This window comes from Perissodus microlepis, chromosome 4 (assembly GCF_051167445.1).
Source record: "Perissodus microlepis isolate ML-2025 ecotype Zambia chromosome 4, ASM5116744v1, whole genome shotgun sequence".
Lineage (NCBI taxonomy): Eukaryota > Metazoa > Chordata > Actinopteri > Cichliformes > Cichlidae > Perissodus > Perissodus microlepis.
The window spans coordinates 28,247,536-28,268,362 of NC_140464.1; the positions used below are offsets into that span (position 1 = coordinate 28,247,536).

The 20,827-nt window shown below is 40.7% G+C and overlaps 1 protein-coding gene across 1 annotated transcript; it reads left to right on the forward strand.

Moving 5' to 3' along the window:
* The first annotated feature begins 219 nt into the window (after positions 1–219).
* Positions 220–18,898, forward strand: csnk1da (casein kinase 1, delta a). Its single transcript, XM_084926889.1, has 9 exons — positions 220–722; positions 8,437–8,547; positions 11,933–12,081; positions 12,279–12,507; positions 12,593–12,763; positions 12,856–13,004; positions 13,397–13,565; positions 13,658–13,767; positions 15,924–18,898. Exons 1-9 carry the CDS (start codon positions 647–649, stop codon positions 15,972–15,974), a joined length of 1,215 nt encoding a protein of 404 aa, XP_084783015.1. The 5' UTR covers positions 220–646; the 3' UTR covers positions 15,975–18,898.
* The last annotated feature ends 1,929 nt before the right edge of the window (positions 18,899–20,827 follow it).

Here is a 20,827-nt window from a genome sequence, read left to right on the forward strand (position 1 = left end):
TGTGAATGATTTCCATTTATTTTTCATTACACTGTAGTTCCGGGTTATTTAAAAGTAAACGTTTTTAAATTTAGCTCTTGTAACAGTTCAAAGTGAAGAAACTACCAAGGCCGGAGATGTGGTTGGGTCCGTTATCGTTAGTGGTATCTGTTGGGAACTCTAGAGCAATATGCTCTCTGATAAGCGTCCTCCCCCACTTCACCCTGCAGGGAAGTGATGTCAGACACATTCAGAGAAGTGCTGAACAGGGTCTTCACAGAGAGCAGACAAGGCAGCCAGAGGAAGAGAACTAGAGCAGAATCGTAAAAGTAACCTGCTCAAAATCCGCCTTCATCCGTGGAGAATTAAAGTGTATCGGCACAGAAAACACCAGGAGCAGAAAGTACAACGATTAACCTTTCCAGTGAACCTCATATTGTCACATTATGAAGTTAGGAATACTTTAAAACAAGAGGCGAAAGATTGTGAGTATCGACCTCATCCGGCGACAGCATAGAGAAGAGTCAGTCCTTCGCCTGAATAGCTCGTTTGCGTTGGATGCTTTTGGCTGTGGTGCTTTTAAATAAGGCTGAGCTCTAAACCAGGACGTTTTTGGCTGTTTCCGAGCTAGCGAGCGTGCTTGCTAGCCGATTGAAGCTTGCTTACCATGGAGTTGAGAGTGGGTAACCGATACAGACTGGGGAGGAAAATTGGAAGTGGCTCTTTTGGAGACATCTACCTAGGTAAGTTATTGGCGGACAACATTTTTGTAGTGTTTCCCGTTGTTAGTCTCGTTATAATATAGACGTCTCTAACAATAGGTCATCTTCTCCGGGTTTCCTATTCGAGCTCACAATCAATCAGCTGTTTTGTGTTTAGTCCCAGTAACGTTAGCTACTAAGCTATCAGTCTGTGTAGCAAAGGAGCTAGCAGTGACATCCGCTGCCATAAAACATTTGATAATAAACGATATCATTCTTCATTGTGTTTGACTTCGAGAGCATTTTCTCTGTTACAAGATTCAATTATTGTCCAAATTAATCGTCCTAACGATAAGAATTGACACTGACGGCTCTTGTGTAACTAAATGTCCACTGCCTATAGATAGCTAATGTATAGGTTTCCAGTCTTTGCTCCCCTGGAAGCAGCAGCAGTGATAGTCTCGAACAAAATAGCAGATCAGGCCACAGGCTTTCATTTAAGCTTTTTTGGTAACCGATATCCAGCGTTTATTTACTTAAGCTGAACATCCTTCTTTAAACACAACAGACCGGTTTAATTTCCTCCTCTTGTTCATAAATGCACTAAAAACACTAGCTTAGTGTTCTTGAGAAGTGAGGAGGATATGGTCCTTTATATCCTATAGATACTTTTGAAGACATCTTTATTTATTAAAATTATAACCTAGTTATTCAATCTGTGAGGATGGTACATTTGGGACTACATTTGATAAAATGAGGCTCTATGGCCTGCTGAGACAGGCGGGGGTAACTTTGAGTATAGTACTGGTTGTTTGGTTTAAGGTACACGTTCATATAGTTTTTCATCTACACTTTTGGACTACTGGTGGATCAGTCCTTACTTTAATGAACTGCATGTCCTTCTTCTGGCTTAGGTGAATGGTAGATGTTGAATATTATTTACTGCACAGGCTGTGTGGGCTAATAGTGGCTGCTAGCAATGATGTAATTTATTGTGTGATGGGGGAAGTCGATAGTGGCAGAGGGAAGTGTATCTTCTTTGAGCTCTCCAACTGAGCTATGAATATAAATATGCAAAAAACATTCTCTAACACGGCTTCGCCAGCTGCTGTAATGTGTTCTCTTGTGGCCATGTTGGAGGTTTTTGGCATCAGCAGTGGAGAACAGCTGATCACATTTTTGAGCTTAAAACCTAGTCATCTAAACAAATGTAGAGGTTATTCATTTGAGTCTTTCTCTGGTGGTGGACTGATTATTCTGTGACTGACGGCGATCTAATCAACCAGGAGAGAAAATGGTCAGCTCTGACTGCTGGGACTTGGTAACAATTGAGTATATGTTACACAGTATTAAGTGCAATGTTTCCGCTTACTCAGGAAACAGTGAGATAGGTACATATGATTGGTTAAATGTTTCATCATCAGTTTAATTTAATCACTAAGCATTTTGAATTTGCTGTCTAAGTTGGAATTGTGGTTTTCCTGTGATTGTATGACATGAAAGTCAACACGATCAGTCCAGTTTTAATAAATACATGGAGTCTCTGTTAAATTTTTAGGCTAATTTGTAACATTTTTTCTTTTTCTTTTTTTTGAGTAAATGATAAAATGCTAAACAGCACAACATGTAGAATTACACCAGTAGCATTTATTGTCCCTTCTTGAATTAGTGTTGGGTCTTTCCCCCCCATTTAGTGTGTTAAGGTCTCAGTCTAGAGCAGTTAAGCTGCAGCTGACTTAATAGTTTATTCATATTTAAATTTTACTTGAAAGGATAAAGTATGTGTTTGATTATTGGTTAACAAGCCCAGTTTCCTGTAGGGACAAACCTGTGTACATAGTTTATATAGCGTTTTACCCAGACTTCTTGGTTTTTGACATTTTTCTTTGTGGAAAAAACGAATAACAACTTGTGAATGCCTAAAGATTTGGTGTCTGACGGCTGTTACGGTACATGATTTAATCATGTTGCCCTCTGCAGTATAGCAGATGACTTCTTAATCTGTGAAATCAGAAATAATGCAGGGTGGACTGCAGGTTTAACAAAGTGCTTAGATTCAGATTCATAAATGCATTTATTTTTAAAACGCAAAGTTTTAAACAGAGCAAAGTGGAAGTTAATGCATCAACTGTATCCAGTTTGCTTTGCACGTGATGCGTTGTTTCGACTGATAGTGAGCTCTGCCAGCTGCTTGCATAATCACTTTGTGGTTTTGTCTCTCCCTCCCTTCCTCTTTTCTCCTCCAATTGGCTGGTGGATAATGTGATGTAACATTGTTAATCAGCCAGAACAGAGAGTCACGCATTGTGCAGAGGTGTTTTTCCAAGTCTTACAGCACAAATTTGCACTTTAAGTGAATAATTGAATTGAACAAGTCAAACACATTTGGAGAAGTAAATTCTCCAGGAAGTAAACAAATTCTTAAAAGTCTTGAGAAAATGAAACTTTGACAGTTTAGGCAACTGGATTTCACAGTCATTCCCACATTAAGGCTCCCACACAGTGTGTGAAAACAGCGCGTTAATAATGCTGACAATGTGTGAGCAGCTTGGCTGAGCAGTGGATTGTGCGAGAGATCGGTTGTTGTTAGCAGGATTGAGGTCAGCTCTTGGAGTGAAGCCTTGTACTCTGTGTGCTGTGACTGGACGCAAATGTGGACTGTCAAATATTCGGGTACAAGTGGTAGAATAGCTTTTCCACTTTTGAGAGGCTGTCACGACAAAATGCCAGTTATGCACAGAGCACACAAGAGCTTAGTCAAGGTCTGAGTCATCTTGTATTTCCAAAGATCTTCCGTTTGAATCGCTTCTTGCTGTGTTATCTGTTGGGTGATGTGCATGTTGAAACACGGTTCAAAAATCCGGATGTGGTCTTTATCATTGTCCAAACTACTTGAACTGTAAAGGTTTTCCCCTCATCACAGCACCAGACGTCAATACTTGTTTGGTATCGCCTGAAAAGGAGCATTCAAGTATTGCCAATATCTAAAGTTTAAACTTGGGAGATGAACAGAAATGTTGGTCGTTCATTGGAGTTCTGTGGCCAATTACAGATTCTAACTTAGGCAAAGTTCTTTTATGTCTTTCTGTTGTACAATTATTTTAATCAACAATTTAGAAATACAACTATTGACTTTCTGTAGAGTTATTTAAAGTGAATGTATTTATACATACTTTCAGCAAAATATTGTTATGCTTTGAATTTACTAGAGTAGTCTACAAATTTGAGGTTTTAAAATAATGCTGTTGTTTTGGGGCCTTGGTGTAGGTTTAAATTTGCCAAAAATAAACAATTTTATACATTTCCTCTCTGACAGCAGCATGGAGCCTGAGCTTTTGTTTCACAATGACTGCTTGTAAATACACTTGCCTTATTAGTGGCCTTTTTAATATAAGAATCCACCTTACAAATGCAAAGTAAATGCAAAGTACCTTCATTACCTTTACTACCTCCAGTTCGTATTAAACGCTAACGTGGTAGCTTGAATGACCTGAATACCCTTCAGATCTGGAAGAGTTACTGCTTCAGTACATACACTGCATATAAGTATTGGTTCTGTGACATGCCTATTCTGTATCATTGTACTCTGTATTTATGACTAATATTTTATAATTTTGGGGCGATTACCACACCCCTTCATCCAGAGGCACTGAACACTCTCATACGTAATCAGTGCAAAGTTGAAATGAAAAAACTTGAGTGAGTTTGTGGAAAAATGTCACAAAATTACCCATATTGATATGCTGTGATGATGCGTTGTATTGACGTAAATTTAACCATTGATGTATTTCTTTTACACCGCATTATTGATCACTATCAGTAAGAATAAAACCTGTTTTTCAAAGTGTTCAGAGCTCCAAACTCTACCTCAGCCTGTTACTTAGCTACCTGAGACTTGTCTAACATTTTCCCAGCTTTTGATTTTTGAAAAGCTTCCAGTAGAGTATACCAAAAGGGATGGGTCTGCTTACACAAGGAAAAATAACAGTGAGGTTGCTATAAGGCTGCCATAATAACAAAGAACCTAAGACGTGCTCAGAACTAATGCTGACGGTGAGTCAGTCTTCAAACTGATGATGCGTTTCGTTGCTTCCCATCTGCCGTGTTATGGTGTCAACAGTAGCTATAATGACGCTGTCTCATCCATCCCAGAAACTTTGGTATTGAGCAATCTTGAGTCTTTTTTTTTTTTTTTTTTTTTAACTGAGCGTAGAATATGTTAATGCAGCCTAAATTAAGCCTTAGTTCAATGGAGTCCTCGCACTGAAGACTTGAACCACTGCAGTCTTGGTCATCTTCTGTGTGAAATGCCAGCTTAGACCTGCTTCACTATGCTTCAGCATTATAGGGGATCGCTGGTCTGACTGGTTTTACTTGGATCGTGTTGCCTGTGCTGTCAGTTTCTCTGATTTACTCTCTGCCTGTTTGCCTTGATCATGGTAGTCTGTAATATATTTCTATATTTCTATATTTCTATTATGCTTATGGCAAAAAACAACTTTGATTCTATAAAGTGTGTTAATGCTGAGTTTTGTTTTTATTCCTATATAGTCATTACAGCACAGTTTTGTGCGCTGGTCTCTATGCAAATCTCGTCAAATATTTGGATATTTAGAGTCTCAGTAGCCTGCCTGTGTTTGTTTGTGAGCCAGTGTGGAGAGACATGTCAGAACACGTTTCACAAGCAGGACTGCACTTGATAGAAACACACACCATGTACATACACACTGTGTTTTTTTTTGTTTTGTTTTTTTGGGGGGGGGGGGGGTTCCACTGACAAACACATCTATGCCCCCAGCCTCGCCTTTAAGACCATGTGGTTGAGAGAAGGGGGTTGTGGGTGGGTGGAGGTGGGGGACTACATTCTCTAGGAAATGTGTCCAGGCAAATCACATTCCTATGATGCAAGAGAGCAGACACCACAGTCAAACACACGCTAGTTCTCCCCATAAAGAGGCTTTGAAGCCTTTTCGTTGTGGCTGCTGATTGATTTATCGATCGATTGGCCGAGCACATACTGGATTAAATACTTATTTCGAGTTAAGTGTCTTTGTGTTGTACTGAAAGCTTTAATAGGGTAGAAACGCTAAGGGTGTGTTTTTAAAAACGAAACATATTTTGCATAACTATGCAACTGGATTTCTATAAAATTATGTCAATCCACCAATGAATAATAGATTACTGTATGTTCAGGAACTACTTTGGCATTTCAAATAGGAGAACATTAATTCTGCAGGGAAATCCATAAAGAAATGTTTATTTAGATTGTTGTGGGTTCTCTGTGCCAGATAGATCTCATGTATTCTGCCTGGGATCCACATATACAACATGTATATGCATGCAAATATTTGTATATTACATTCCATGCAATGAAATCACATACAGCAAGTTACAGCTTTTCAGTCCACAGTGGGATATGTACCTGAAAAGTGTATGATGTTAATGCATTATCACAATGCATTATTGTTTACTGTGAACAGAAGTCAGCGTCTGTTACACTAAAATACTGATACAATGGATTGTGTGTACATGAGGAACAGTTCTGAGAACTTGCATTTAAAAAGAATCGGCCAGGAAAAAATGGGAGGAGCCAAATGCAGGTGGCAGTTTTAATGGAGCAGGGAGAATATGCTGTTATCTGAAAGAAATCGTAATAAGATTTTCTCTGCTTGGTGAGAAAAAGTGACATTGATGATGCAACATTGGTTCTGCTTCTAGTTTTATAGGATATGTAAGAAAATGTATGCTAAGAGAGAAAAATATTTCTGAGTGCAGATGACCAAGCGATTTGGATAAACTTTAAAGTAACTGTCTCGAATGATTTGACAGTGGGTTTGGATTGCTAGCTTGGAGTAGATCAAAGTCTAATTTAACTGCATAGATGAGGAGCAGCAGGTGCATCATGCATACTCATGCAGCTTTAAAAAACCCAAAATAAATATGAAGTCCTCTTCACCCTGTTAGTGTTGTTCTTGTATTAAAAACTTTGATTAAACAGTTATGGTGTAAGTTGGAAGCCCCACCCATGAATGCTACTCGTTCCAGCTGAATGACATCATTTAGAGTTGTCTGATACACCATTGGTTGGCCTACATGATTGAACAGTTCCTTGTGTGAGATCCTGTATGCGTGAGAGTGTGTGTGATGGCATTACATAACCTGGTGTCCAGTTGCTGTTTTCATGTGGAGGGAACTGGCTTCTATGGCTGTGTTTGGGAAGAAACGAGTTTGTCAGTTTGAGAGCCATTTCCCAAAATGCTCGATTGTGTGAAACCGTATCTAAATGTAAGGATAGTTGTGAGGAATAAGAGCGTAGATGTATGAAAGAAGAGCAGGGTACAAGTACATCCAGTACACAAAATTGGCTGGTGTATCTTACACTTGGCTGGCTTTGCTGTGTTAATAACCACTGATATTTCCTTGTGTACCCAAGCAGGGCTTCCTAACTTCATCCACCAGCCAAGCGCTGGTTTATGATTTTTCTGTGACATGTTGATAAAGCAAACCTTTAAATGACAACGCAGCACATTAACTGCTGCTTTTAAAGTAGTGAATGACATTGATCTAATGGACTGGTTACTTGTTTTCTTGATTTTCAGAGGCTTATGGCACAGCTGATGATGCAATATTGGTTTATCTGCTGATGCTGTAACTTGGTTTCTAAATTACTTGTCAGCTAGAACAGTCCAACTTTCTACTTTTTCCCTTCCTCATTTTTCCCAATATCCACAAGAGTTTACTATTGCTCCATATCAGGACCACTGCTCTTCTCTCTATATATTAAGAAAAATCAATTGCTCCTATTTTTATGCAAATGATATGCAGTATTTGCGTATCATCAGATCAGTATGTGTCATTTAAAACTCACACTGAAAGGCATTATTTAAGACTAAATCTTGTTTCTCTGTCCAAGTGAGGAAACTTGATCTCTAAAGGTTTTTTTTTTAACCTTTATTGGATTATGGCGATCTGCTCTTTGTAAATGCACCAGGTCTGGGCGCCGGTTTGAGCAGGCGGCCGCGTGCTGTATGGCTGAGAGCAGCCGGCCCGGATTTGAGTCCGACCCACGGCCCTTCCCCTTTCTCTCTCTCCCTCCACTTTCCTGTCATTTCTTCACTGTCAGTAAAGCTGAAAAATGCAGCAGGCCAGACCGAAGGAAGTTGGATTCTGTCTGTCATTGTGCTTTTCATGTTATTGCTAGCTGTCCTGTCCTACATTCTTCTGTGTGCTGCTTCAAAGTTGCAATCTCTGTTTATCTACAGATTTCCCCATTGGTTGTTTTTTAGCTATAAATTCTCGCTAGTTCCTCCTCCTTCCTCCTATGTGTAAAAACCACATACGGTACCACCATACAGGGTTTTAAGTTTGCTGTTGTAATAATCGGTTATTTTGTACGATTCACGTGTTTGTATCCACTTGTCTGTACTAAATATCATTTGTATTTGTTTCTTGCTATATAATGTGTTGCATTGTTGTAACTCCTACTGCCCTATTGGCCAGGTCCATATTGGAAAAGCGACATAAATGAAGGACATAAGATGATAATAAAAACGACATTCGTTATCTTCATCATTAAATTCTATAACCATGACAGAGTTGTGTTGGACTTTGACATGACAATAATACTCCCTTGATTGTGTTGACCCCTGACGCAGTGCCCATTGTTCATATTGTTGGGTTTTATTAATTAAATATAGGTTCTGACTGAATGTGTAATGCATCTTCATGCAGCTAACCCCTCTGCTGTTTTGCCCAGGTACTGATATCTCTGTTGGAGAGGAGGTCGCCATCAAATTGGAATGTGTCAAGACCAAACACCCACAGCTCCACATAGAGAGCAAAATCTACAAGATGATGCAGGGTGGAGGTACTGTACACTATGACACTCACTTTACACACATGCATCCATGCAGCTTTTATAAGTTCCTCATCATTTTAAAGTACTTGGATGGAGGCTGGTTTACACTTTTGTCATTGTAAACCACAAAGAAAATGCTCCGTACTGGCTGTCTGGTAGACATTGGTAAAGGATGTGTTTGTTCATTCATTTTTTTCTGTTATTAAAGTGACCCTCCTGAAGTGAACACCACCCAATAGCTGGGTGCTTAAAGCACACACCAAATGATTTTCCCTTCCTTTTTCCTCCATTCCCTCTATTAATCACTTCTGACACCAGTTTTTTGTAAGCATAAAATTAGCATTGTAATTGTCCATGAACTGTTTGGGCTATCTGACATTACGGAGTACAGTTACCGAGTGCTCCAGCGATACTCTGAGTCATTTGTTTACCGTTGGCTCTCACATCATCAGCTGCTAGTGTCTCCTCCTCGTGTACCTTGTTGTCAAATCACTTGTTGGATCGTCAGTTTTTCCTGTAATTTTTGCACACGTGTCATACAGTTTCAACTCATCTGTCATAGCTGTTGTTTCACCACTTTGACTTTAATCAAAAAGTAGAGATTAGGATAAGATAAGACCTTAATTGATCCCACAACGGGGACATTTTTGCATTACCTCAGCTCAGGTACAGATATCAGAAGGAAAATACAAATAAAATACAAACAAATAAAAAATAAGGAATATAATACACTATATACAACAGTAGCATACACAGTATGTGATTATGGATATGGTTGTGGAAATATGCAAGACATAAACTATATAGCTTAACATAACTATTCTACCACTACTATTCCTATGTATAGACATGTACACGCACACACATGTACACACTAACATTAAGAGTTTAAATCACATAAAAGACAAATACACGAGTGTTGAGCCATGCAAGAGAAAGAGTTATTTACTTCAGTAAAGCTGAAAAGCTCTTTACAGTTCAAGCTTCATAAATCGAGGACTGATGTGGAGACTGTTGGAAAAACACAAGTAACACCTTTTTTCTATCGTATTAGGTAACAGGTTACAACTACATTTTCATGGGAGCGGGCCATCCTCAAAATGCACCACTGATACTAAAAAATATTCAAATTTGCACAGTATCGTGGCACGATAAAAACATAAAGCTGTACTTATCTCCTGTTGGTGTTGAAGAAACCAAAAGAAAAATGATTTGCATATAGTTTGTATTTAAGAGAAATTTCTGTTTGGGGAAAAATATTTACTGTTACCATGTCGATAGACACCATGAATGGTTCCTGTTGATATTTTTATTTTTTTTTTAGTTTAAACCGAAGTGATCATTCAGTCTAGCTAACTGGCTTATAGTCCGACTACTAGCATAGCTTAAAGAACCCCTTGTGCCCACTGCAAAGGTACCAAGAGCAAAGGAAAAGAACATCTGACTCTGAAACATGCTCACACACTTCCAACGTGAAAGCAGCAAGAAAGGACTTGCCGCTTTGAGTCAGTAAGCATGGGTAAAGTTTGTTTAATTGTTCTGCCAGCTCAGTAGTGTCTGCAACATCATACCTGGGGTAGACTTGTTTGCATGTTTGTATTTCTGTACCTCATACTGTATATTACTACACTATTACTGTGTGGCATGAAATGTACATTTTGAAATGTATTTTTCTTTGGTGACTTATTGATTCATGTCGTCTATACTACTGGCGTCTGCCTTTAAAACAGTAAACTTTAGAAGTCAGCAGTTTGTCCGTATGCACAGCTATGTCCCCACATGCATTTGTATTTTAGTTCCAGCATAGTTAGATTTATTAGGGCACAGTAGCCGACTCAGACTGTGAGATGTATTTGTGTTTGTATGTATATAAATAGCTTATGCTGTGTGTGTGTTGCTGAGCACCAGCATTTTGTTGCTGCTTGCCTGTAGAAGGAAATGCCAGATGGCCTATTCGCCTTGGCAGGGTCACCGGCTCCTACGAAACCAGCTGGCCTCTGTGTATGAGGGCAGGAGTCGAGCCATTTTTATTATTTGGAGTTGTATAAGTTTGTTTCAGGAAGTTTTTATTTTTTTTTCTAAATAATGCATGCAGAGTAAATGTGTTATGCATTTCCTGTTTACATGTACACAGTGTGACTTGCTTACTTGGAAAAACCCCTTCGTGACAGAAATCAGAAAAGTGTGTATGTGCGCTGCACTAATTGTGTTTGCTCAAAAACTTCAAAACAGACAAGCTTGTCTGTAATACGATCCACAGAAAAGGGAAATGACATTGCACAAGTTCATAGTGTGAAGACCTGACGTCATTGCTAAACACTGCCATCAGCAGTGACGGTTGATCAGACTCACATACGTCTGTGGACTTTTGCAGATTTTACCCTGAAACGTGTTCACCAGTACACATGTTTAAAACAACAAAAATAAAAACGGAGTAGAAATACTGTTATGCATACACACAAGGAGGGAAATCTACTTTGTTCAGGAGAAAGTTTGTAATTTTAATCCCTTAACACAAAAATGGGATTGAAATTACAAACTTTCTAAGTGAATGCCAATTAATCAAAAATGGTTTACCCATGGTCCCCCTCTGCAAACAACCCAACATCAAACCTCATGCTTGCATCACAGATTGACACATTATGGCAGACAGTTTTTGAAACCAAAAACGACGACAATTTTAGTTTTAGTTTACCAAAGGTTTGTTATTCTGTTTTTTTCTGATCACTGCCCCATATAGCATATTGACAAACATGTAATTATGAGCATAATGTGTTAATCGGGGCAACCGTGGCTCAAGAGTTGGGAGTTCGCCTTGTAATCGGAAGGTTGCCGGTTCGAGCCCCGGCTCGGACAGTCTCGGTTGTTGTGTCCTTGGGCAAGACACTTCACCTACCGCCTACTGGTGTTGGCCAGAAGGGCCGATGGCGCGACACGGCAGCCTCGCAACTGTACAACTGTACAACTGTAGCTTGCCTCCACCAGTGTGTGAATGGGTGGATGACTGGGTGTGTAAAGCGCTTTGGGGTCCTTAGGTGGGACTAGTAAAAGCGCTATACAAATACAGGTCATTTACCATTTACCATTTAATATGTGTGCAACCATGAGACTTGCTGTTGGGTTGCTTTAACAGAAGACGTGATTGTGGAGGAGTCACAGCTGTCAGTACTAAACACGCTTGACCTTTGGCTTCCTTATACAGGCCTGTAAAGTCCTATATATGACTTTTAGGATTCTGATTTGAGGACTTGCACATTCCAGCCTTAATAGTGGCTGCAGTTTCATCAAGTTATTACAGTTTAGTGTCAGCTTGTGGTTCTCACTGAAGTGCCAACATGAACAAAATGGCACCAAACTATAAATGTAACCCTTGTGTTCCCTACATTTCTTGCAGTGGGTATTCCAACGATAAAATGGTGTGGCGCTGAGGGTGACTACAATGTGATGGTGATGGAGCTGCTGGGTCCCAGTCTGGAAGACTTGTTCAACTTTTGCTCTCGCAAGTTCAGCCTCAAGACAGTCCTGCTGCTGGCTGACCAGATGGTGAGTTCCCAAAAGGAAAAAGAAAGGGAATAAAACGAGGAATGCTGGTCCTACACTTGATGCTAAAGATGCATCACAAATTGTATGTACAGTAGTGCAGGACAGTCTAATGTCTTCACTGATTTCAAATATCTACTTTGGTTAAGCTCCTGGAATGACCCCTCATGTTAATTTTTAACCACCATTTTTCCTTCCAGATCAGCCGAATTGAGTACATCCACTCCAAGAACTTCATCCACAGAGACGTAAAGCCAGACAACTTCCTGATGGGCCTGGGCAAGAAGGGAAATCTCGTCTACATCATCGACTTTGGCCTGGCCAAGAAATATCGTGACGCACGCACGCACCAACACATCCCCTACCGCGAGAACAAGAACCTGACAGGCACCGCCCGCTACGCCTCCATTAACACACATCTGGGCATTGGTAAGACCGACCTCCACAAACTGATGATTAATAACTGTGATTCGTCCGGATCCCGACTGACCTGGCCCTCTCTCTGCATTTACAGAGCAGTCCAGGCGGGATGACTTGGAGTCACTGGGATACGTCCTTATGTACTTCAACCTGGGGTCTCTGCCTTGGCAAGGCCTTAAAGCTGCCACTAAGAGGCAGAAGTATGAACGCATCAGCGAGAAAAAAATGTCGACACCCATTGAGGTCCTCTGCAAAGGCTACCCGTGTAGGTTCTAGTGCTCTTATGTACCTATGAATAAAGGCACCACATCAGTGTTAGCCAACACTAATGTTTTAAACACCTCTTTGTCCCCAAAGCCGAGTTTGCCACCTACCTGAACTTCTGCCGGTCTCTGCGGTTCGACGATAAGCCCGACTACTCATACTTGCGCCAGCTCTTCAGGAACCTCTTCCACAGACAGGGATTCTCCTACGACTACGTCTTTGACTGGAACATGCTGAAATTTGTAAGTTATAGCTTCACATCTAAGAAGACTTTCTTTGTGCTTTTCACTACTGTCTTACTTTAATTATATAAGTGCTTTTGTTAGAAGGTTGTGCCAAAAACAAACAGTGTTTCTTAGGAATTTCATTGTCAAGCAGAATATGAGTCAAACTTTAGAAGAACTGGGTGATGTGTACTTTCTGTTTACAACTGGAACATCAGCATTCTCAGTGACATAAACGCAGCTATAAACATGTTGTGTAACACATAATTTTAAGTTGACCTTCCACTGTTAAATGGCCTTGTGTATTCTGCCTAGACGCATTTTCATGCAGCATGTTTTGTTATTTTGTTTATTTTTTTAAGTTTGCAGCTGTCTTAAAGGTTAATAACCTCAGCTGTCTTGTGTGTCAGGGTGCCAATAGGGCCGTGGAAGATGCAGAGCGGGAGCGTCGGGAACGGGATGAGAGAATGAGGCACAGCAGGAACCCCGGGGCCAGAGGTATGGCCTCGGCCTCAGGAAGAGCCAGAGCCCCTCAGGAAGTTGCAGCCCCCTCCCCGCTCAACCCCGCCTCACACACAGGTGAGCAAAAAAATATAATGTTTTGTTTTTCCTTCTCTTTAAACAGTTGCTGAAATATTTAGCCTACCTTGTACCTTTTCATTGTCTTTCAGGTATGGAGAAGGAGAGGAAGGTGAGCATGCGCCTTCATCGGGGAGCCCCTGTCAACATTTCCTCGTCAGACCTGACAGGACGCCAGGAAACATCCCGCATGTCCTCACAGGTAACACGAACTGCGTTATAAATATCATGTTGAAAATCCACAGCAGACAGCTGTTTGCAGCCACATTTCTTTAGGCTGTGGCATATCTCAAGTGACTGAGTAGCAGGGTACACGCTGTGCAGGTTGGCAGACCATAAAACATTGTTGTTAGAAACGATCGGTTTACTGGGAGGACTTTATGATTGCGTGTCAGTTAATAAGAAGAACTTGAATCATTTGTGCTCAGTTGCCCAACAAATCCTGAAAACAGGAAGCGTCTAGCATAAGAGAACATAGTGTTTGTGCAGACGGCACATGCATACATGTTCTCCTTTTCCCTCTGTTCAAACTGAACAGTATCTGTACTGGTTCATTTCCACTGACACAGTCCTTCCCAGTTTGTAAAATAAGCGTAAAAGCACTCATGGAGCAAAGGAGGTCATTGTTTAAAGGCTTCATTAAGTCCTTTGTTCTCTTCTTTGCGTGGACCTCCACGCCCCCCAGAGGGCAAAGTGGAGAACTGCTGAACAAATGAAAAGAATCAGTCTCCTCCAGTCACTTTGACGTTTTTGTTTTTCTTAATCGAGTGTTTAAAAAGTGAAACATTTCTGTGTATTATCCCACACACAGACACGGGATAAGACATTGCATGTCAGTTTCATACTAGTTACATTTATCCATGAATAAAATGAACCATAATTAACTTGTTTCTATAGCTTTATGGAGCATTCGTTTAATGTTGTGGCAGTATGATGAAGAGAAAATTCAAATGTAGAACACAAAGTCTGTGAAAATGTGAAAATAGGAAAGTTAAATGCAACTTTTGTTTATTCAGAACAAAAACAAAGAAGTGTTTCCAAGGACAACCAATGGAGGCCGGTGATTTGTCCTTAGGTAGGCATCCAGCTCATTTATGCTTCTGGCTGGCTCCTGATTGGTCAGTTTGTACCTGCTGCACTGGCTTCTTCAGCATATATACAAGAGTATATTCACAGGGAAACACAGCCACAGCCAAACTTCAGTGTGAATTATACTTCAGCGGGAAAGCTGCATCGCAACTTATGAAGTAACCAGAAGCTGACGCGCACCTCCTGGGAAATGTAATCACACGTCAGGTCGACGTAGCCTGCAGCAACCTGAACAGTGAAGGTTGTGGTGTAGGGGGAAGTAGCGTTTCCAGCTACATTGCAAATTGGGATGTAGATTTCCCGCTGAAGTCTAAAATCAAGCCCAAGTGTTATCTTTACTTGAGCAGTGTCTCCTCTACACAGAATGTAAGAATGAGCAAGGAAGAGAAACGGTGCAAACACAGTTTAGATGCAGCTCTGCACACAGAAGCTTCATCGGTGCTCGTCTTTTTTGCAGTGACGATCATATTCATTTCCAAGGGTGCAAATATGCGAGCATGGTCTGCATGGGTGGATGTAGCCAACAGGCTGTCACCTGTTTGCTTTGGGGCTGCACAGTTCAGGACTGTACTGTTGTGTTGTGGCTGCAGCCATCTTGTTTTATTTGTTTTTGGAGTCAGGTTTGTCTGTGGGTGAGAGTGGTTATCAGCTAATACAGCCAAGCTTGTTTAGCAGCCTGGGCTGAAACTGTACTTTTGTAATCCACAGACACAGATATCTGCTAATTAGTGCCGAGTAATGAATCAAATCTTTCGTTTGTAATTCAGTGAAACTAAAGTACAAACTTTTTGGAAATTTTGTGAAAGTGAGGCTTAGCTGTGTGTTACAGCTCCTCCTTTTGTTAATGAAGGCAGTCACGTCCACATGTTTGTATCAGTCTGTAAACATTTTCACTTTTAAATATAACGTTAGCCTTTTTAACACAGGAGTGTTATGACTCACTGTTGGAGAGGATCTGCCATGTGGGCACTTCTTGCCGTCTTTATTTTTTTAGCCTCTGAGGTTGCTCCTTGCCTACATCAAACTATGATGGGGCATTTAATATTAACTGAATCTTATTAGTATTAATATATTGGATATTTGGTAAAATAAATAAAATAAAATGGGCTATTTCAGTGTTCATTCTAGCCCAAGGTTTTGAGCAGAACTCTAGTATGCAGTGTTTGCGCTAAGCTAGGCTGCTGGCTGTAGCATCATAGTAACCATGCAGTAACTGTAACTTCCAGTGATGTGCTCCCTGCTCAAACTGTGACGTTATTTTTCTTTCAGGCTCTGTCCCGGGTCACACCAAGCGGCCTCCAGTCTGCAGCCCCTCGGTGAAACCCTCTCATCCAGCTGTGCACCATGGAGGCCTCAACATGCACCATCTGCAGCCACACACACACACATACACACACACACTTTACACACAACACACTTACACATATGAACAGGACTTTGCAGATTACACGGAGGACTTACCAACGATTGCACAAGTATCTGGCTACTCCCCTGTTCACTCGACAGAAGAAGAGGTGCACAGCCAGAAATGAGTGTGAGTGTGTGTATGTGACAGAGAGATGGGCAGGTGGAGTACGGTTTGGTTGCCTTAACAACAATTTGGGCAAAGTAGCAGCCGCAGCATCTCTTCTTCTCCGTGGGAAGATTTGGAACCCCCCCCTCCTCCTGCCTCCCCCTTGCTGTTGATGAAGCCATGGATTCACTTCTCTGTGGCATCATCTTCCTGTTTTTTTGTTTTGTTTTGTTTTTCCTCCCCCAACTTTTTGTTTTTACTTATTTTTAATCATTAAGAGAAATTGTACTGCACCAGCTGGTCAGACTTCACAAGAGAGAATGACATGTCTGTTAGCTGTCAAAATTAGCCTGTGGGATTTATTAAAACTACCAGAGACACATGATCCATCGTGGCAGTGTTGAAGAGCAGTGCCTCAACTCTATTTTTGTGTCCTGAAAGACTGTCTAAATCCCACAAGTGGACATACTTTTCTTTTATTTTGTATTTTAGGTGTTTGAGGTTTAGCTCTACAGTTACATTAACAGGGGATTTAATGTTCTCTTTGCAATGATCCCAATGGTATGAGTAGATGTTTTGGGGTTTTTGTTTTTGTCTGCGTCCACCTCAGGTGCGTTGCAACCAGGACATTGTAGTAAATCCAAAAAAACCATACAGCACATATAGTGTGTCTTCAGGTTTGTGGCTGCGGTGGGAAAAGCTGTGAATGAAACGATGATCTAGTCTGGAGGCTGGTGTGTCCGCACCGAACGGATGAGAAATTGTTTTTAAACTCAGTGCATAGTGATGTGGTTTTTGTGTGTTTGTGTGGTTCTGTCTTAGGGTTATCTTAGGGTTGTACAAGCTTCAAATGGTTGTGGGATAAACATGTTGAGGGTATTTCTTTTTTTTTTTTTTTGTCTCCTTTGCCTCCTCAACCTCACTCTAGACCATCTGTCCATCTGCTTCCAAAGATTTTGTTTTGTTTTGTTTTTCACGCGTACTTTGACAGCTTTCTTCGTAAAACTTAATAAACACTCATGGATGATTTCAACCAGAATTCACAGGATGTTGCGGCCGCCTTGTCTCCACGTGTGTCTCTAGTAGAAGCCACAAAAACGAATCTCTCAAATGTTTTAAGTAAACGCAGCAGAACTGCAAGACAGAAACTTAAAGGATTAATTACATTGGAGGAAAGGCTCCAAGGCAGTTTAATGACTTGGATTTTACTGATACCCAGTTTGTTACATCGCAAAGTATTTTACATCATGGTTGCACAGTGCAGCGGAAGCCGCTTGGATACGATGTCTTTGATTTGCCTTAAATGGGTGTTTCACAGTTTTTTAACAAATCGATGTTTAAGTCTGTGGGTGGAACAGCTACTTGAACTGTGAAAACACGCTTTGACCCTCAAACCTGATTTCCTGATTGCACCTGCAGCCCTCACCTAGTAAAGATCACACATTAGCTGCTGTTTAACCTGCCGACTCTCCAGTCCGTGTGTGTGGTGTTGGATTGCAGCTAATATTCCAGTGTGTTTCCCCGCCAGTGTATGCTGCCTCCAGAATGCACTGGGTCACCTAAACACAGCGGGCGTCTCTGAGCCGACTGTGCTGCCGTGTCTTACGTGTGAGAAAAACAGCTGTACGTTTAAACCATCTTCAAGTCTGATTTTGCAAGTGCCGCAACTTTCTGTGAGCTAAAGACTAAATTACTGAGGTTACCTTTTAAAAAGGTAGATTCTGGTAATGTACTTTCCTCAAGCTGGGATCCATTCTGCCGATAGCAAGTTAAAGATAAAATGAAAAAATGCCACAACTCTTCAGATGTCATGGCCTCAGTTTGTACCTCCTGGTAGTATTTGATCCTGCATTTGTTTGTTTTTTTTCTTCACAGTTTAGAATTGTACTGTGCAGCCTATGTTGCAATGACTTTTAAAAGTAATTGGCATAGATGGAGCTTGATTTAAAGAAAATAAAGATCATTAGTTTCAGTCTGGTGCTGACCCACATCAGAGGGTCTGGCAAATAATGTGAAAGTTTGTGTAGAAAATGGACAGGATTGGTTTAAAAAGGATGATTTTGGAGACAAATGAAGCAAGTATTAATTAAAAAAGGGTGGGCGGGGCGGGTTGGACGAGTCCCAGTGGTACTAAAAGCCACGCACGGCTCCTCTCTGTGGCTCGATCTGAATCGTGCACATTTTAAAGTAGAAAACTGTCGATGTGGTACACTGATTGCAATGTAACGTAGGCCGATTTTCTGTAGTTAAAGGGGAAAGGGGTTGTCGTGGTATTTTGTACTCGTCGTTGTGTATAGGATGCGCCTACTTTGTCTACCAGGTCCACATGAGCCGCTGGTTTTGGATGATGACGACAGTGTATGGAGGGAATGGGAATGCCTCACTCCATTAGAATTCCCGCTAAGGCAGTTTTTGTTTCATACACTTCACCTGTGGGCTTGAAAATCAAAAAAGTGATGCATTAACTTGTTCGTTTCACTGATGGCTATAATAAATGCAAGTACAATTTACATGGGATAGATTTTGCAGTCTGCCTCACGCAGTTCTCTTTTTGTCAGTTTTGCTTTGAACTGTGCGTTGTGGAGATGGTTGCTCATGTCCCAAAATGCATCTTTCTGTGGATCATGGGAAATCGTTTCTTTTCACTCCCACCTCAAAACTTTTGCTCCTCATTTGTAATACCACTGTATTTGTGTATTTTAAAATTGTTTAAATAAATTAAGTACTTGTATGTGTGTGTGTGTGGTGTTTTTTTTGTTTTTTTTATATTATTTTTTTATATTGTGTCAGTGTGTTTCACTGTGAGACCCTTAGGCACAGTCATGCTGAGGTCCTCGTTTATCAATTTAAACCAGCTGTGTTGGATCAAGGACACATCTAAAACCTGCAGGACCCCGGCCCTCGAGGCCTGGAGTTTGAGGCTCTGCATCTCGAATAAAGGAAGTGACAAAAAAGGATTTGGTAAGAATAACAGCAGTGTTTGAAAAACGTATGACAATATCCATCATTCCAGTCGAAGAGAGGATGATTGTTCCCTCAAAAAGAAGCAAAAATCAGATGTAAGTCATAAGCGAGGCATAACTACCCGAATAGACATTAATATGTAACATTAATGCCCAGATATTTGTGCCCAGCACATGTAAGGTTAAAGGACAGAACTGATGTATTTATGTGGAAACCACTTTCTTTAGTAGTTTAGAAAAGACAAGCTGTAGGATCAGTCACACAGACTATTGTCATAAGTAGGCAAGAAGTGGACCCAAAGGCAAGGCTGTCAGGGAGATTACCTAAACGAGAACTATTTAGGGAATGCAGAAAAAATGTGGTTTAGGAGGTAGAGCAGGGCATCTACTAACTGGAAGGTTGGTGGTTCGAGCCCTGGCTGTTCCAGCCAAATGTCCTTGGGCAAAATACTAACCCCAAAATGCTTTTTGAGTCACACACACAGTATGAATGTGTGTGTGAATGTTAGATAGAAAGCACTACATATGAATCAGTCCATTTGTAATTGATGAATAAAAATTACAAACAAACTGTGAAATCCAAAAGTAAAAAAAAATAACAGCAACAATGAACACAAAGAAGATGGACACACGAAGAGAAGGGCTAGACTGCACAAAGATACACCAAGAGCTATTTAGGGAACTAATCAGTGACAGGGAATAAAGCTGAATTCTCTGAGACACATAACTTCAAAGACTACTTCAGCAACTAGTAGCTGGACCAGCTAAAGGTGCTGAGATGCATTTCTCACATCATTCCGAGTTTTTTTTTTCCTGTTTCTTAAGAACCTGATTTCAGTTCATCTGCTGTGGATGTTCTTTAGGTCTGACACTTTTTTGTCCTCCTTTTGTTCAATTTCTTTACACTTTTAAGGGAACAATCTTAAAGCTAATCTTGAAACAACTGTGCTTTTATAAATGGGTGTCTTCTTTTTCTTATTTTGCAGTGCTTCCTCACTCTGTCCCTGCATCCTCCTTCACTAAATCTGTGAATCTTCTCTGTGTGTTCCTTGTATGCTTGTATACTGAATGACAAAGTCCGTTTGTCTCTTTTCCTCACGGCTAGCTGCTCTATACCTTATATCCTTTGTCCAGTACATCTACTATCCCTCCTCTGCATATGTCCATAGATTCATTTCTAATCTTGTCCATCCTAGTCACTCCCAATGAAAATGCTACCTTCATCTTCACTTCCTGTCACTTTCGTTACTGACACGATTTCCAGGCAGTGCACCTGGAAATACTTCACAGCGCTTCCATACTTTTTCATGATACAGCCTGATTCCAAAATGGATTAAAGTGAGATTTTCACCTCAGAATTCTACACGCAATACCGCATTATGACAAAGAGGGAAAATGTTTGGTTAAAATTCTTGCAAATTGATTAAAAATGTTAAAAACAAAACAAAAATATAATATGTACATAAGTATTCACAGATTTAGCTCAAAAGTTTTTGAAGCACTTTGGCAGCAATTACAGTCACATCTTTTTGAGTATGATGTGACAAGCTTGGCACGCATGTTTTGGGCAATCTCTCCCATTCTTCTGTGCAAACGCTCTCACGCTCCATCAGCTTGGATGGGGAGAGTCCAGTCTGGGCTCTGGCTGGTCCTGAAGACATGCCTTTGTTCTCTTGGCTGTGTGCTTAGGGCCATTG

Excerpts from the sequence above, each read along its gene's own strand:
- csnk1da (XM_084926889.1), top strand. The coding sequence starts at position 647 with ATGGAGTTGAGAGTGGGTAACCGATACAGACTGGGGAGGAAAATTGGA. Across the intron at positions 723-8,436 it reads TTTTGGAGACATCTACCTAG|GTACTGATATCTCTGTTGGA; the intron begins GTAAGTTATTGG and ends TGTTTTGCCCAG. Across the intron at positions 13,768-15,923 it reads CATCCCGCATGTCCTCACAG|GCTCTGTCCCGGGTCACACC; the intron begins GTAACACGAACT and ends TTTTTCTTTCAG.